At 34.4% G+C, this 18,165-nt stretch overlaps 1 protein-coding gene and 1 pseudogene across 9 annotated transcripts in view; one reads left to right on the top strand and one right to left on the bottom strand.

The window, feature by feature from the left end:
- The window catches only part of VPS50 (VPS50 subunit of EARP/GARPII complex), a 110,129-nt gene that overhangs the window by 80,509 nt on the left and 11,455 nt on the right, over positions 1 to 18,165 (top strand). For all 9 annotated transcript variants that reach the window (XM_039878086.1, XM_039878084.1, XM_039878085.1 and 6 more), the window contains 2 exons: positions 4,701 to 4,822; positions 12,434 to 12,514. In XM_039878086.1, coding sequence (XP_039734020.1) covers positions 4,701 to 4,822; positions 12,434 to 12,514 — 203 coding nt within the window. The remainder of the gene's footprint in view (positions 1 to 4,700; positions 4,823 to 12,433; positions 12,515 to 18,165) is intronic.
- LOC120615218 (uncharacterized) lies at positions 390 to 508 on the bottom strand (annotated as a pseudogene).

The following is an 18,165-nucleotide window of genomic DNA, read 5'->3' as shown; positions in this document are numbered from 1 at the left end:
TTGTTTTGTTTTTGACAAATCCAAGTAATCATATCAGTTGTTTTCTAAATACTTATTTCAAATACTAAGGTCAAGTTATAGTGTCAGTGAAATCATAAGTCCAATCTTGTATAGTGTAAGATTATAATATATCGCAGTACATTTTTTGTTTGTTTCAAAACTTTAAAACCTTGTCTCATGATTAAATTAAAAGCTATTTTTTAAGAAGCTTTCATATGTGATATTTAAGAAAAAATTTATCATGAGGTTATATTCTAATATTTGTTTTTCTAAAAGCAGTTATATGAATTTATATATTTATTTTTTACATTTTTTTTTGGTGAGGCAACCTTTGGTCGACCTCACAGATTGCAAGGACCTTGTCCGTTTACAATCCCTTATTTTTTTTATGCCTATAGCACCTGGCCTTCCTAGGTGGTCTCCCATCCAAGTACTAACCAGGCCCGACCCTGCTTAGCTTTTGAGATCAGGCGGGATCAGGCTTGTTTAGGGTAGCATGGATGTAGACTGAATTTTTATTTTTAAGCAGTTTTAAAATACCTTCTGAGTTGATAGCTGTATTTACTACATGATACTTTGAGAGGATGATCTAAGAAGTGTCATCCCTCAGTACATGTTACAAGAAAATGATTTTGGAGATTTGGGAGGCTAAGAAATAAGATTCAAACAACAGAATAAAATTGGTAGGTAGGGATTTAATTTTTTTACTCTGGTCTAATTTGTTAATTTTTTACTCTTGTCTTTACTTCATTGTTCTATAGATTTTTCTGAATTGCTTGAGCGGAACTAACTTTCTCTTCCTTACCGTCATGCCTCATTTATAGCATGTCCAGTTGCCTTATTTGTGCTATTCATATTCATTAATGATCTTTCAACTTAGTGCACTGTAGTAGGAATAACGAATATCCTTCCAACTCGGAGTCAGTTCTTGCTCTTGCCCCGTCATATTGTCAGATGAAAAGAGCTGGGTCATCCTTCAGAGCATGTAAAGCCCCCAGCCAAGTGCGTTCTGCTTTTGTAGTTGCCCAAGATACATTGGACTGACAAACCTTAATTTTTAAAATCGTGAATATTAGAGAAACACTTTTTCCTTCTCTTGTTATAATTCACAGTGGAATTAAATCACAGCCCCCCTCCACGCACACACACTTACAGTGCCTTCTTTTTACCCTTGTGTTCCTTCCTCTGCACAGTTGTGGCTCACTGATTGAATTCTCCTGTGCCGCTTTTTATGTGGTAATCACAGTCTGTGCTCCCTGCTGATATTGTGGGTAAGGTAGGCCCACAGTTATTCCTCTTGATTGTGGTCCTTGTCCATGCTACTGCTGGTTGGTTTCTTTGCAGGTTCCTCTGTATGTCTCCTCCCCATGAGTGTGAATTCTTTTTCATTTTGTGTTGAGTAGTCTGCGACCCTTTCAGTCTGAAGGTTCACGTGTTTCTCAGCTGCGACTGATACTGCTTTTTTTGTTGTTGTTGATGATTTCTACCTCCCCATTTTGTTTTTGTTTTTTGGTTTTTGGTTTTTTTTTTTTTTTTTGCTTTCCCATTACTCAAGTGTTTGGCCCCTTTATGTCTCATATTTTCTCTAATATTTCTTTTTGCTGTACGAGTTAAAAACTTCCTTTTCCCCTTTTTTTTAAAATATTTTTTGCTTTAAAAATTGTATTTTTAATCTTTAAGAGCCTTTCTATATTCTGTCTTTTCCTCCATATTCTCCTGTCATAGAGTTTTACATAATTATTATATATTCTTTAGCTTGAATTATTCTGTTTTCTCTGGGATTAACTTTTTACTTTTATTCTCTGACTTTTCCTTATGCATTGGTGATTTTTTTATTATCTTCATGTCTAAAATAGTCTTGTGTAGCTGATGTGGGTTTCCCTGCTGAATAGTTAGAACTGTGTTCAAGCTGGCTCTTTTTCCTCAGTAGGAATCCTGCCTGCAAATTTTGTATATAGAGTAGGGCAAGGCTGGGTGGATTTACTGGCACCCTTTACTTTATGGGGATATATCTTTAAATTCTCAGAATTAGACAGCATTCAAACTAGAAGCCTTAGCTTTTGTAATTTATTATTTCTTAAGTTTGCTCAAATTTTTTTTGTTGTTGTTCAATTTGATTAATTCTTTTAGGAAGGAGTCCTAAGAGTTTTTACTTTCTTTTTTTGTCTGTGGGAAAATTCTGGCAGCCTATATTCTAACTGTTGGCAAGGGATAGTGGTAGAGGGAGGCATGTGGACTAGTAGAGTTTTTCCCATATGTGGACCTTCAGTTAATCTATCCTTTTTCAGCCCCATTTCTCACTCCTCTGTGGCTGTACCTTCTGATTCTGAGCAGTCGCCATCCTATTTAATATCTTCCACCTTCCTTGTGGTCCTTATATAGTTCATTGATGCCTTTGCATTTTTCTATCATCCTGCCCTCATTTACTGTCTGTCATCTAGTACAGGGGTTGGGAAACTATATCTTACAGGCCAAATCAGTCTGGCTGCCTGTTTTTGTAAATAAAGTTTTATTGGAATACAGCCAGCTCCTTTGTCACGTATAGCCTGTTGCTGCTTTTGTGCTACAGAGGCAGAGTTGAGTAGTTGAAACAGAAACCAGCAGAGCTGAGTAGTTACCTGAATAGTATGGTGTGCAAAGTCTAAACTATGTATTCTTTGGTTTTTAAAGGAAAGGTTTGCCAACCCCTGGTCTAGCAGGTTTTTGAGATTTCTTTTTCTGGTGATTATACCTACCCACCTTTACCTCCTCACTTTCTTCTCTTCATGGATACAGGCTTAATTCATTGTAAAATTCTCTTTTAATTCAGTAATCTGAGAGGTGTGTAAGCCTCCTTAGGCCTCCAAAGGCCTATTCTTTTCTCTTGAACTGGAAAAAGAGAGTACATTTGAATATACTGGCAGCCTACTTATCAATGGCTGCCTTCCATGTATGATCATTTCAGGTGTGAGAACAGAGACTCTGCGTAATTCCTTGTGTCTTAACACAAGGTCAAGTACTTAGTAAACCTAAACGTTTTTGTGGAATATATTGAATGAATGAATATAATTATGTTTAAAGTTTTTTATTTAGAGTGGTGGGGAACATCTAATTTTTTTTTCCTTCTGAATGCACTTTAAAATAGTTTTTACCTACTAATAATTTATTTTTATCTCCTTTGTTAAGGTTCATTATATGAACAGTGCTCTTAATCTTATTAGGAATGGAGAGGAGCTTTGTATTCTGGATATGTAGCAACCCAGACATTTGCATTCTTTCTTTTTTTTCTTTTACAGGTTAAAGTAATGTAACAATATTTTTCCATTTTTTTCACAGTGTCTCATTATTTCATGTGTAAATAGTCACAGTTTAAATAACTGTATGTTTGTAGTTGATAAAATATCTGCATAGTGATCCAGAATGTTCTAGGAACGTATTTTTCAAATAATTTTCAATTGTGAGTTAAAAAAAGAATGTCTGATTGTGTGAAATAATTACAAAAGATGGTGCTGAAACAAAAGACTTGTAAATAGAAGAATAAAATCTGATTTGACTGGTTTTTACTTCTTGATGTGTGTGGGTGTATGTTTCTCTTCCTGACCATCTGACTGCCATTTAGAATCATCTCTCATATAAATTAAGACAGATGTACTGAGTCCTTAGGAAATAAAGACATGGTTTTAATAGTAGATATTTTCATTTGAGTATAGTTGTCATTTTTTTCTACTGCCATTAATGTGTTTTCTCTTGAGTCATGGTGTCTTCAGTAGTACCAATTAAAATTTATAGCAGTTACATAAAGTAGAGCCAGCACCTAAATTATTTGCTCATTTAGAAATTAAGCAAATGACCTGTTTTAATACCTTCTGTATAAGAGCATTTATTATAGATATGTTTTTTTCCCTATTTCCTATAAAAAAGAAACACAATTAGGGACTTGTTATTTGATTCAGCCCATCTCCCATGCACTCTTCAAATACATTAAAGTTTATAAGTGTAGAAATTTTGGTTTTTATTTTTTTTCTGTAACTATATTATATGTTTAGAGGGAAGAAAATGGAATATTGGCATCTCCCAAAGGAAGGAATGAGGAAGGTATGTTCTTGGCATTTTGAGAGTATCGAGCTCTTGAGTGATGTAGTGATAAAGAAATGTTCTTGGCCTCTGATAGAAGATTTCACAAGGGTAGGATTAGAGAATGGGAAATGCCTTTCATGTGTCCTTTTTCTTCTAGATTTTTTACTTTTGTTGCGTGTGTGTATACACTTATTAAAAAAAAATGGCTTTCTTAAGTACATTGTCTTCTGTTTTATTACACCTAAATATTTTTGAAGAAATTACTTTAAATGCAATCTCCAAGAAATGAGGAACTGCGTTGTGTGTACAGTGTCATCTGTAGAACACTATAGGAGTTCCGTGAATATTTGACAAACAGTAAAAATAATGATATTTAAAAAAATCTACATTTGTAGGTATTATTTATATCGGTGCTCTCCAGTAGTGCTTTCCAAGATGATATAACCGTTCTGTATCTGTGCTATCCAATACAATAGCCACTAGCCACAAATGACTATTGAGCACTTAAAATATGACTAGTATGACTGAGGAATGTAATATTTCATTTTTAAAACATATTTTGGTATTTTTATTGTTACTTTATAATTATAAACTAACATAATTTAATTTTGTTCTACTTAATTTTTAATTTTTTTTCTTTTCAGGTAAATATATGCAGATGATGAACATTCTTAAGCCAATTGCCTTTGATGTTATCCATTTCATGTCTCAGCTATTTGATTATTACTTGTATGCAATATATACCTTTTTTGGTCGGAATGATTCAGTAAGTCAACCTTTGTGGGGGAAGTCTGTTTCTTTTAAAATCTATTTTTTAAGTGTAAAGTTCAGTTCATTCTCTCTGTATAAAATACATAAATAACATTATTTTGAAAATATCCATAAAAAAAATCCAACAAAATTATTGATATCAGCTGTCTACCTAATTGCCTTATTTATATGTTAATTTTAAGCTTTGATATGATAAACATATTGTATGCTATTCACATTTTTGGCAGAGAACGCACAGCATCTGTTTCTAACCTTGACATATTTTGGCAACGAAAAATGTGCAGGTTGCTTTGTTTAAATCTGGCCCAGTGTGTAATTACTACACAATAAATGAGACATTTTAAATATTGGCTAACAACCTTAGCAGGCACTACTACATTCAGAAGATAATAGCAAATATTTATTAAAATAATTAAAAATCTTTGAACTGAACCATCTGCCTGCCACAGAATTAATGTTTCTTGCTCCTCCTTGTTTCCAAAGCTCTTACCGAGTTTATCTTTTCTACTCCTAAGGAAGACAACGTGATATTAGGCAAGTAACTGACTTGATACTTGAGAATTATTATGTGGTTCACCTAGATATTTGACAGTTTTCTGTATAAGAGCATACTGCTTGGTCCTATGCGTATATCATTATACTAACTTTTCGTGTACTATGTTTTATACTTTTTAAAAATGTGAATTTTAGTGGATAATTACATTTATCATATACATGTTCATATCTTTGCTATAATTCCAAATATAACAAAGACATGATCTTTTAATATGGGATCTGAATTTCTCATGTTCTTAATTCTCCGGAATGTTCCTTAGAAAGAATAGTAATATAATCAAAGACAAAGTGTTGCTGCAGAATTTATGTTACTATAAAATACTAACTCATTATTCTGAATTTGGAAATGCAGTAAATAAATACTAAAAAAGAAAGACATTCTAGAGTTTTGGCTAATTGTCAGACTCTCCCAGGCTTTTAGATGAGCCTTACTGTATCTCCTGGGCTTTGCCTCTAGACAAGTACCGTGCAAGGGAAACTTTGCGATAATGGAATGTTTTGTATTAGCACCACCTAGCATAGTAGCTACTAGACAAATGTGGCTGTTGAGTACTTGAAATATGACTACAGTGACTGAGAAACTGAATTTTTTATTGAATTTAATTTTACCTAATTTATCTTTAAATGTAAATAGCCACATGTGACTAGTGACAATCATATTGGATAGAACAGTTCTGGACCACATTCTTGATTAGATGTGTTAAAATGGGGTCCTTTGGAAACTTTGAGGAACTGACACAGATTTTTTTTTTACAGTAGAGTTCCCTAGAACCTGAGAAAGTTAGTGAGTGTAGACAGGTGCTTATTGTAAAATACACTTCATATTTTATTTAAAATCTATTATATTTTAAAGAACATATTAATGTGGTATTTTATACTAAAGTGTTTTCAGTGTAGGACTCAGTAAAAGCTATTGTACTCAAACAATTAGCTGTAAGATATAAGGTTACTGTCCTACTGACCTTAGCCTGAGTGTCTACCTGTATGTCATTTTAGAAGCAATTTGTGTTATATCAACCAATACAGAAATTACATATGAGTGAGAATATATGAGTCAATGTAGCATTTACTTTGCCTCTTACTTACACTTACTTTTCCTATTATTAGGTTATGCTTAGTAATACTAGCTTTTAGTTACCATGTATTGAATATTGAATGTATTCAATGTATTGAACATCGAAAACATGCACATCTTCAAATAGAGCAACTTATAGTTCAGACTCTACTATTTTTGATTCTGCAAAACTGAAGGAAACACTATTTAAGGCAAAACAAAGACTTTGCATCTCTATAAAAAGGGATTTTCTGTACAAATTGGCATAAACCCTCCATTTTACTTTCTACCTATTATTTTGTTTTGCTTAATTTTTATATGCATTTAAAGCTTTTTTTAACTTTTCAAGTTTGTATTTTTGATTACTACTTTAAATCCCTTTGGAACAAGACAATTTAAATAAATGGCATAAATAAGTATATGCAAGCATATAAGATTGAAGAGGTAGCTTTTAATTTCCTAAGAAGTTTTTCAGGCCTATTAGAAATCCTAGATGTTTCCATAGTTAAATAAATAAATAAATACTCCATATTGCCTTGTTAGCTGTTGAATCTTAAGACAAGTGGGAATGGAGGGGGAATCAGGTAATGAGTAGGATGGTAAGAATAGGGCACATGGTTGCTCCTGTTTCTTTCCTAGAAGAAAGACACTCATATGATTGAATTTAGATAGATGCTGTTCATGGAAGAATAAGTATCTGTTTCCCAGGAGTTCTAGAAGGTCATTGGCTGGGGAGACACAGTGTATGCATTAGGCTAAGGGATTCCTCCTCTTCCTACTAATTCCTTTAGGAGTTTGCACTCTACACTGAACTGATTGTAACCTACTCCATCATGTTCAGTTGCATATCTACTGCATTTGATTCTATTATAATGTAATTCGTAGGATTGCTTTATCTTGCCTTGTCCCCAGCCTTCCATTGTTCACCTCTTGAGTTAGGTTTTCCTTGGTTCTTCCTGTTCATATTCTGTAGTGAAGACTGTTCTGTAGCTTACCGTAACGGTATTAAGCACATAGTAGATTCTTAGGACATGTGGACTGATGTCCTAATTATTTCTTATCCAAGTAAATCTTACAAGGGATTTTACTGGACAAGAGTTTGTGAGCCTCATTTAAAGTTACTATTTGTTTAATGAAACTTTCTTTGTAGAGAGTCTATGATTCGATATCTAAACTTTTAAGAATGAATAACTTTGGCTTCTGGGTATGATGGACCAAGACCTTCCTGGATGATACTTCCTGCAGAAAATGACTGTAAAACCTGGATGCTATACAAAAGACCACTATCTGAAGATATTAGAGTATGAACAAGAGCTTAAAGACTCTATTGGGGAGTTCATGCTAGTGCGAAGGTTGGGAAAAGGGAAGCTATAAAAACAAATTCCATCTCTTTGGCCCTTAACCCAAGACTAAATGCAGTCCACATGGCACACAAGTAGAAGCAAGCATAGGAAAACCTGCAATCTTCATGGACTGGGGAACTAGAAGAGTAAAACCAGGAAACTGGGAATACTGAGAAGAGTAGGGGGAAGTTCAGAGGGGAGAGATCCAGAGAGGAGGTCCCCAAATTCTATCTACTTCCATCTCTGACTAACCTGTGAACTATGTTTATGTGGAACAGAATGATTACAGCCAGAGAAAAAAGTTAGAAACAGAGACTGAAGTTACTGCACAAGAGATAGTTTGTAGTTCAAGCCCAGCCAAGAAATTACATACTCAAAATAAAAGAAACAGTACTCACTGGAGAAAAAGAACAGAATCACCACCTCAGAGTCAACAGAATCCAGAATCTCCAGAATCGAATTGATTATGCAGTTCAACTTTGCGCAACATACACAGAACCAAAAAAGTAGAATACATCCTTAAGTAAAAAGACAATCTAGTCCGGCTTCAAGGTGTTGGAACTAAGGGATAAGGATTTTAAATGAACTGTTATAACTATCTTCGATAAAGTAAAATGTTCAAAATGCATGAGCATCTCAGCAGAGAAACAGGAAGTTCTAATAGAAACAGTGATAACCAAAGGGAAATTCTAAAACTTAAAAATACAATTTTTCATTAAAAAGAAGGAATGGATGTGCTTCACAGCAAAATGGACATGACAGGAAAGAATATGTGAACTTGAAGGTGAACCAATAGAAATTATTTAAGATGTAGAATATAGAGAAAAAAAAGATTGGAAAGCAAAAATGATCAAAGCCTTAGGAACACGTTGTTATATCAAATGATCAAACGTATCTGTATTTGGAATACCAGATGGAGACAGGAGAGATAGAATGAAGTAGAAAAAGCTATTTGAAGAAACATTGGCCAAAAATTTGGAGATACAAGATGCCAAATAAACAACATGCAGAATAAGTGCACAGAAACACAGTAGAGTACCTCGTGGAGAAACTGTCTCTTGAAAACTGCATTAGACTTTTTACATCTCTTCATATCTGCAGGTACTACATCCATGGAACTAATATGGGTTGAAAATATTCCAAAAAAATATAAAATATGCTGTTGCTGATGTGTACTATCTAGTTAGACCTGTGGTGGTTGTATCTGTATTGAACATGTAGACATTTTTTTCCTTGTCATTAATCCCTAAACAATACAGCATAACAACTATTTACATAGCATGTACATTGTGTTAGATTTTATATGTACTCTAGAGATGACTTAAAACATGGTCCCCAACACCCAAGCCACAGACTGGTACTGGTCCATGGCCTTTTCGGAACCGAGTCGCACAGCAGGAGGTGAGTGGTGGGTGAGCAAGAGAAGCTTCATCTGTATTTGCAGCTGCTCCCCAGTGTAAGCATCACCACCTCAGCTCCACCTCAGATTGTTAGGCATTAGATTCTCATAAGAGCACCCGTCCCTGGTGCCAATCGCTGACTTAAAGTATACAGGAGGATTTGCATAGGTTATTTGCAAATACTATACCATTTTATATAAGGGATTTGCACATCTGCAGATTTTGGTGTCGGTAGGGAATCCTGGAATCAATCCCCCACTGATACTGAGGAATAACTATATATAAGAGACCAATGATCTGATTAACAGCTGACTTCTCATGAGAAACTGGAGGCTAGAAGAGAGTTAAACAACACCTTAAGGTGCTGAAAGAAAAGAAAAATACCTATTTAGAATTTTATATCCAGCAGAAACACCATGCAAGAATTAAGGTGTAATTAAGACATTTTTAGATTAAAAAGAAAAGAATTTGTCATCAACGGACGTGCACATAATACAAGAAAGTCTGAGGGAAGTTTTTCAGACCGAAGGAAAATAATATTACGTGAAAACATGGATCCTCAAAAAGAAGAACATTGGCAGTTGAAACTACTTGAGGAAATGCAAAAGATTGTTTTTCTTTTCCCAGTTAATTTCTTTATAAACTATGTAGTTGTTTCAAACCAAAATCATAACATTGTTTTCTGGAATTCATAATAAATGTAAATGTATGACATAGAACAACTGTAGCAAGGCTTGTAGTGGTATTTGAACCTGTAAGATGGCAGGATTTCTGTATATTATGTAAAGCAGTACATTGGTAAGAGTAAATGAACTGAAATTTTAAGAATGCATATTGTAATCAATAGAATAACAATGAAAAATAATACAAAGAACTTTTGACTTTTTGCCAACAGGAAAATTAAAGTAGAATTTTAAATATATAGATGTAGAAAAGGCAGGAAAGGAGGAACCAAGGAACAAAAAAGAGATAACATATAATGGTAGCTGTAAACCCGGCCAGTAATCACATTAAATGTTAATGGACTAAACACTCAAATTAAAAGGCGGAAATCGTCAAAATGGATTAAAAACAAAGCCCATACTCAATTAATAAACAAACCAAGGTTGAAAGCAAATAGTTTGTAAAGATATGCCATGCAAACAGTAAGCATAAAGAGGCTACAGGGGCTATATTAATATTAGATAAAATAAGTTTGAAAATAGAATGTATTAGCAGTAGAGGGATTAGTAATGATCTTAAGGGTCAATTCAAATATAAACAATTATTATAAATGTGTATGTGCCTAGTAACAACATCACAGTAGATGAAGCAATAATTGACAGAATTTAAGAGAATAAAGATAATAATCATAGCTATAGATTTTAATACCACATACTACCTAATAGAACAAGTAGACAGAAAATCAGCTGCCTTCTAGGTGTATCTTCACAGGCCTTTCCTCTGTGCTCCTGTAGAAGGAGAGAGAGCGAGTTCTCTGGTGACTCTTTTTATAAAAGGGTGCTAATCCTATCATGGGGGCCCTATCTAACCCTGATTACCTCCCAAAGGCCCACCTCCAAATGGCATTGTATTGGGTGTTAGGGTTTGAACGTATGAATTTGACGGGGACAACAAACATTCAGTTCATTACATGGAGCAGGTAGAATTTGCATACATTGTGGAAAGGCAAAATGGTATAGACACTTTGGAAAACCATATGTCTGTACCTTATTAAGTTAAAAATATATTATAGAACCAGATATTTAAGAATGTATATTGTTATTGTAGGTATTTACCCAGGAGAACTGAAAATGTATGTCCACACAAAGACTATACATGAATACTCATGTTGGCATTATTCAGATAGCCCAAACTAGAACCCAAATATTTGTTGGTGAATAAGTAAAAAGACTGGGCTGGAGTCATATTATGGAATACTAACTATTAGGCAAGAAAAGAGCATGAAATCCTAGGTTTTTATAAACTTCATTAATTAGACTTACAACATAGATGAATCTCAAAAGCATGCTAAACACAAGGAAGACATCAAACAAAAGAGTACATACTGTATGATTCCACTTATATGGAATTTTAGAAAAGGCAAAACTACAGCGACATAGCAGATCAGGGATTAAGGATGGCGGAGGGGATAAAGTGCAAGAGGCATAAGGACCTTTTTAAAAGTGAGGGAACTCTTCTATATCTTGATTGTGGTGCTAGTTATAAGGCTATACAATTACCAAAATTCATCAAACTGTATACTTAAAATGACAGAATTTGACTATATGTAAATGATACCTAGTGAAAAAAGGAAATTGAATTAATGAAATTTATAAAACCTAGTAAAAATAAAATGTATTGTAAAATTACCATATAAACTTAGTTCAAGTTTTACTACACAGTGCTATCAGACAACTATTTGGGCTAGAGGCTTTCCAACATATGTTGTATAAGTAATTTCTCATTTTTGTATCTCATGTAAGAAGGGATGAGGAATGATGTGTGTGTATACTTGTGTATATATACACATATATATAATTTATATGAATCAGTGGGATTATATGTTTTATAATTTACTATTAATAAAGTTTTAAATTTATTGCCCATTTAGAATATTTTAACATTTTGCCAGATATCTGTGTGTATCTTACTGCCTTTAAATTAAATTTGTATTCATCAATTGAATCATCACACAAGGAGCCAACCTTTCATATCTTAGCAGTCAAGTCTTCTTATTTATGTTCTTAGGTGAAGATTTTTATAAATGCTTTGGCTGTGCTGGAGTGAAGAGAATTTTGTACTGTGAAATGCTTACCTAGCCTAACAAAAAATTTCATTAAATTTTGAATGAGGATTTAGTCTGTCTCTAGTTTGTGTTGAAAAATAAATTAGCAACACTACATTATTATGCTTCTACATAAATACAACACGGTGTACTTTCTTTAAGTATCTAAAATCTTAAGTTTTGTAAGTACAAATAATAGCTTATAGAAAATAAATTCTGGTGACTATTCCTGATAGATTCGTTAGATTGATAGATGTTAGTGTGATCTGTAAATGAACGTGTAAAAATAGTTCTTTTTCCCTGGAAGGCTAAGGTTTGACTTATTTGCTTGCTATTTTGGAATTTTTAAATGCAGTTTGGAAACCCTCTGAAGGCTAAGTATCTGAGTAAGAACTCATCAGATACTTCACTTGGGTTAATTTGAATTTGTAACATTTGGAAGATTATCTCCAGAGTGATTTAACATGCCTTTCTTTTTCTTTTTCAGTTGGAATCAACAGGACTGGGCCTTAGTAGTAGTAGACTAAGAACAACTCTGAACAGAATACAGGAGAGCCTTATTGATCTGGTAAGGAAGCAATTGGAATTGATTCTTTTGGGTTACATAAAATTGAAATTAGCCATCTAATCAATTGCATATAAATGTATGTCTATATGTATACTGAGTGCCTGAGTTTTAGTATTATACTAGGTGCTTGTAGGAAGTAAAATGGAGGTTTTTTATAGTCTGGAGAGAAAAAGTTAGTATACATGAAAGAATGTGATATTGGCTATATATCTAGTACAGGTTCAAATAGCAATGGTTTATGTGCATATTTGCTTTCGGAGAATGACTAAAGAAGGAAGTGAGTCTTGTGCTAGACTTTGAAGAACAGGCATGGGTTTTGCGGCAAAAGGAAGAGAGAATGATATTCAGGTTAAGGTTCAGAGGCTGAGTAAGGGCCTTGGGGTGGAAGCAGGCCTGGCCCGAAGTTTGGCAGGTCTTCCTAACGGGGCACTGGTAGACGCTGAAGAGCCGTGTTGCAGAGAGTGCTTACGAACACTTTAAATGGCCTTGAAATTCAAGAAGTTTGGATTTTGTTGGCGATGCTGTAGGGGTCTAAATTCTTGACTGTATCATACAATGCAGTGCAAGTTTTAAGAAGATAGGGTGGTCACAAACAGGGCTGACCCTCTATAGTGTTTAAGCTAACATAAGCATTTAAAATAAGAACATTTTATTTCTTATGGTTGGTCACTGTAGCCAGAGATTTTTGTTGTTCGGTTTCTCTGCATCTACATTAACTGCAGGGTTCTCCAAATTTTCCTTTGTTCCTTCACCTACCCAAACAAGTAATCATGTTCCTCTTTCCTCATAAGCTCTATATTATGTGCATACTTCTGTTATTGAAGTTTTTATAATGCTATGCAATCATTAGTTCTTTTAAAAAATACTTACTGAAATTATTATTATATGCCAGGCATTGTTGTAGTGCTAGAAATTCATCAGAGCACAAAAAAGATAATTCCTGTTTTCTTTGAACTTGTATTTTATTGGGTCAGAGAGACATAAACAAATACATAATATAGTGTCAGATACTTATAAGTGCTAAGAAAAAAATGCAGCAGAGTAATAGGATGGTGACCTTTGAGCAGGGATGTGAATAAAGTGAAGTACGTGCTGATATCTCAGGTGAGCACAGGAAATAACCTATGTCCATCTCATCCATCTCCCTTACCATATGGAGATTTTTTTGCCTAACATATATATCTATATAGATTTATATAGATATATGCACACACATATATACATATGTATGTATGTATAGATATATAATTTTTTTATAACATTTACTTTGGCACACAGCACTTATAAATGTAGAGTAAATGAATAAACTCCAATCTGTGAGTTTCATATCTCCTGGCTTAACCTGGCTTGTTTTTTGGCTTTGCTATTCATTTAATCCTGATCTTCATTTTCAGAGTCAAAGCTCCTTGTTTGACCAGGCCATCTTTTTTGCCCCTCTGTCTTGTAAAATCCATTGGTTTTCAACCCCATTGATAGTGATGTATGTTTCGATTTTGCTTCTCCTCGTTTGATACTTAGTGTATCCTTTAGCATCAGATCTTAGTCTGCAGTTGAAATTTTTCTTGTTTCTTCTGAATGCTTCAAGATCGATGGACTGAAATTCACCATCAGAGTCAATTACTCTGATGTTTTCCTGTCATCTCTGCTAGTTACTGTCTTGTAATGGTCAAACCATAGTTCCATATTTGACTCTTAAGGCATGGGTTTAATGCTTCAGATTTTGCCATCCACTGTACAATGAAAAAGTGTGACTGAGTAAACAATGGCACCACACTAGGAGTTCTTTGAGACAAGCTGCCACCCATCTGCTGATAACAGTGTATCTGTAGTATCTCTTACTAGTTCTAGATTCATTGGATGAATTCTCTCCTGAACTGGTGTGTAGTAGTCATTTTAGAAGTGTATTTTTAAAAAACAACTACATCCCCCTCCCCCACAAAATAAATAAATGTGCCTGTTTTTCTCTTTGATACCTTGTCTTTTAAAGATACCTTTTCTTTATGTGCTTATTCTTACCATTTCTTAACTCAAAGACTGCACTTTGGATTAGAGGACAGTTCGATGATTCCAGTTTGCAAGGCGTGCTGACCTTTAACAGGGCCTCTCCAGGGTCCCTACTCCTCTAGAAGATAAGACTCCACAGCAATACACTAGAATTTTTTCTGAAATTTTCAATTAGTTTCCAATGTTTTAAGTGTTAAATTATTACTCATACTGATAAGCATTGGTTTGTTATTTTAGAAAATATATTTGTCATTTACTAGACTTGATCTCAGTTTTTCGTAAGCTGGTATGTTAATTTCTTGACTTCATTAGTTTGCATCTATATTAGCAGAGAACATTAATTGATTTCTTGCTATTCAATACATCCTTGACTATTAAAATAATTTATAATTAATCAATCTGGAACCACTAAATTGAAGTAGTATTTTTCCTTATAGTTCTCCTGTGTTAAAGTTTTATAAGCACCTTTTTAGTAATCTTATTTTTTTTTTCATATTTTTCTTCTAAGTTTTGTTTCTCTTTAAGCTGTAAAAGGCAAATGGAGTCATTATGGTCTTAAAAATGCCATCTGAAATTGTTTATTATAAAAATTCAATGTAAACTAAGACAATTTGTTTGATGCATCAAATAAGAGTTAAAGAAAAGGGATATGATAGGGGAAGAGTAGGAAAGGAAGCTGGTGTAGGTGATAATAGCACCAGAAATTTGAATTTTTAGAAATCTACTATTTGGTGATGCTAAATTGTTTCCATAAGACCTTTTTGGCCAATTTTAAATCTTTGATAATAAAAATATATTTTAAATTGATCCAGAAAAGTCCATAAATATGAATTCTCTTAGTAGTAATAGTTAGTGGTAAGAAAGGCTAAAAAAAAAAATGTGACTTTCACTGTGAAAATAAAGATTGATTAAGGTTTCATTTCTCAAAGTCTTCAGAAGGTTTTATATCCTTTCCTGATTATATTGGTATAAGCTGAAACATTGATCCATTTAAGTGAGCAATAAGCACATACCATTTATTTATATCAGCTTGACATTTTTGTGACTCTTAACTCTCTCTTCAAGCATATTTCCCTAAATGTAAACATAGAACTTTAGCCTTTAAACAGATAATTAACGTAACTTTTATGCCCAAAATACCAGTGTTAACTGGGAGCAAAAGAAGGCATCTTAAGGAAAACCTTTAGAAGGGAGGGCAACAATCCCAATAATCTCTGCAAGAATGTTTTTACGAAAGAGCTGTGTGAGCAAAGGGGGAGCAACACATTTGATGAATAGGAGGTAGGTAAGGAGGTAGTTAGGTAAGTCTTTTGGCCTCTGCTGTCACCCCAGAGATAAACTACATTTCCCCTCAGGCTAAAGATTATACTCTCTATTTGCCTTCCATCACTTTCTAGCCCCATCTCCCTCTTCTATCTTAAATTAACCAATTAGTATCTAAATTCAAAGAAACTTTTAATTTTATAAATATGTTATATATGGTGATATCAAATTATAAAAGAATGAAATTCAGAAGTAACTGCTATTATAAATGTGTGGTATTCATGGTTATCTTGGAGCTATTTTGAATTTGAGATTGTACGATATTGGTGGAAGTTTGTCAGTTTTTGTTTAATTACAAAATATTTTAAAAGAGTGTGTATTTAATTTTTAGAAGATTTCGTTGTACTTGTGGAATATAATACTCCAGATTTCTACTCACAGAAATACAGAAGGAAACTTATCTATGCTTATTTAACCTATAGGGTGTTCATACAGACCCTATACATACATACATACAGCTTCTGATCGAATTCTCCTTCCTTAAGGAACTAACTCATAACCATGCAAAGTAACCCTTCTCACTTTACATTTTTACCTGATAGCAGCCAAATCTACCGTTCTGAAACTATTTTCTGCTATTCCTATTTCCATCCCACTTGAGTCTGCTTTGGTTAGCCTAGCCATCTGGCCCCAATGAGTTCTTCTCTTCCCCCAATTCTCTTATTAGTTTTTCTTGTTTCAAGGTTTTAGATTTCCTCATCATTACTTGACTTTCTCTGAGATGGATATTCACAACTCTGAACTAAGAAAAAATATAGAGTGCTGTAGGAGGTGTTGGAAATAGAAGGCAAGGAGCTCTGCGATGAGTGGACAAGACTCGGGATGCACAGTAGTTGGATACCTATCTTTATTTTTCATTCAGCAAATACATATTAAGTGCCTAGGTGTATTTTGTAGAAGACTGCAGTTCCTTTAGTGGAGGAGGCAGATAAAGAATAAATGAATATCTCATCTAATGTCAGATTGTGTTGAGAGTAATGAAGAACTAGGAATAGGAAAGAAGGTAAAAAAAGGAGAAAAAGAGTGTAGTTTTGTTTAGGTGATCAGACAAAGTCCCTCAGAGAAGGTGACATTGAAGTAGATGCCTGAAGGAAACGGGAGTGGGCCATCTGGATGAGAATTCATTTATTCAACAAACATTTATTTAGTGTGTGTTTATTGAACACTTTATACATGATGCCAAACACTGTTCTGTGAGTTAAGGATACAATTTTGGTGGAGAGGCAGGAACCAGACAAAACTCCCTACTCATGTGCAGCTTATTTTCTTGTAGGGAGTCTATTTCAGGGGAAAACGTTTCAATTGAGAGAACAGGAAATGCAAAGACCCTGAGACGGTACCATAATTGGCCTATTCTGGGAAGAGCGAAGAGGCCAGTATAACTGGAATGAAGTAAGCAAGAGGGTCAGTGATAGATGAAACCAGAGAGTTAGCCAGAGCCTAGATCATGTGGAGCCTTTGGATTTCACTCTAAGGAGGGCAGAAAACCATCGAAGAGCTTCAAGCAGAAGAATTGACATGATCTGACTTAATTATTGAAGAGAGAATTATTTTGGCTGCAGTGTGTAACAGTTAAGGAGAGAGATGAGGTGGCTTGTACGAAAGAGTTAGTGGAAGAAGTAGTGAGACTTGGTCAGAATCTGGTCCTGTTTTGTAGGTGGATACATCAAGATTTGTTGATGGATTTTTTTTTTTTAGAAGCAGTGTATAACACTCAGAGGAGTCAAGGATGACACGTATCTTCTCGAGAATGGAGGTGCCATTACTAGGGATGGATAAGACTTTTAGAAGGGACACATTTGAGGAGGATCAAGAGTTCAGTTTCAGATATGATAAATGTACTAAAGGTGAGAGAGAAGTCAAGGCTAATCTATAATTTTGAGCTGTTGGCATATGGATGGCATTTAAAACTATGGGACTAGATGAAATCATCTTGGGAATAGAACGTAAGTTAGAGAATCTGAGGACTGAACTGTAGAGCACTGTGGTGTTTAAAGACCAGGGAGAGAAGGACAGACTAGCAAAGAAGTCTGGAAAGTGGCCAGTGGCATGGGAGAAAAACCAGGAGGCTATGGTGTTCTGGGAACTAAGTGAAGAAAGTTTTTCAAGATCAGCCATGTAGTGCTACACATCGGTTAAATAAAATGGGTATTCAGAATTGACTACTGGATTTGGCGGTAAAGAGGCCACTGGGGACCTTGATAACTTTCTTTGGACTGGGACCAATGAAAGCCTCATTGGAATGGGCTTGAAAGAGAACAGGAGGAGAGGAAATGAAGACTCTTATCATCTCCATCAATTAAGCTAATTGAGGGCCTGTTAAT

Source organism: Pteropus medius, unplaced genomic scaffold (assembly GCF_902729225.1).
Source record: "Pteropus medius unplaced genomic scaffold, Ma_sr-lr_union100, whole genome shotgun sequence".
Taxonomy (NCBI): domain Eukaryota; kingdom Metazoa; phylum Chordata; class Mammalia; order Chiroptera; family Pteropodidae; genus Pteropus; species Pteropus medius.
Note: the sequence above shows the minus strand (reverse complement) of the source record. Positions and strands in the feature narration are given on the sequence as shown.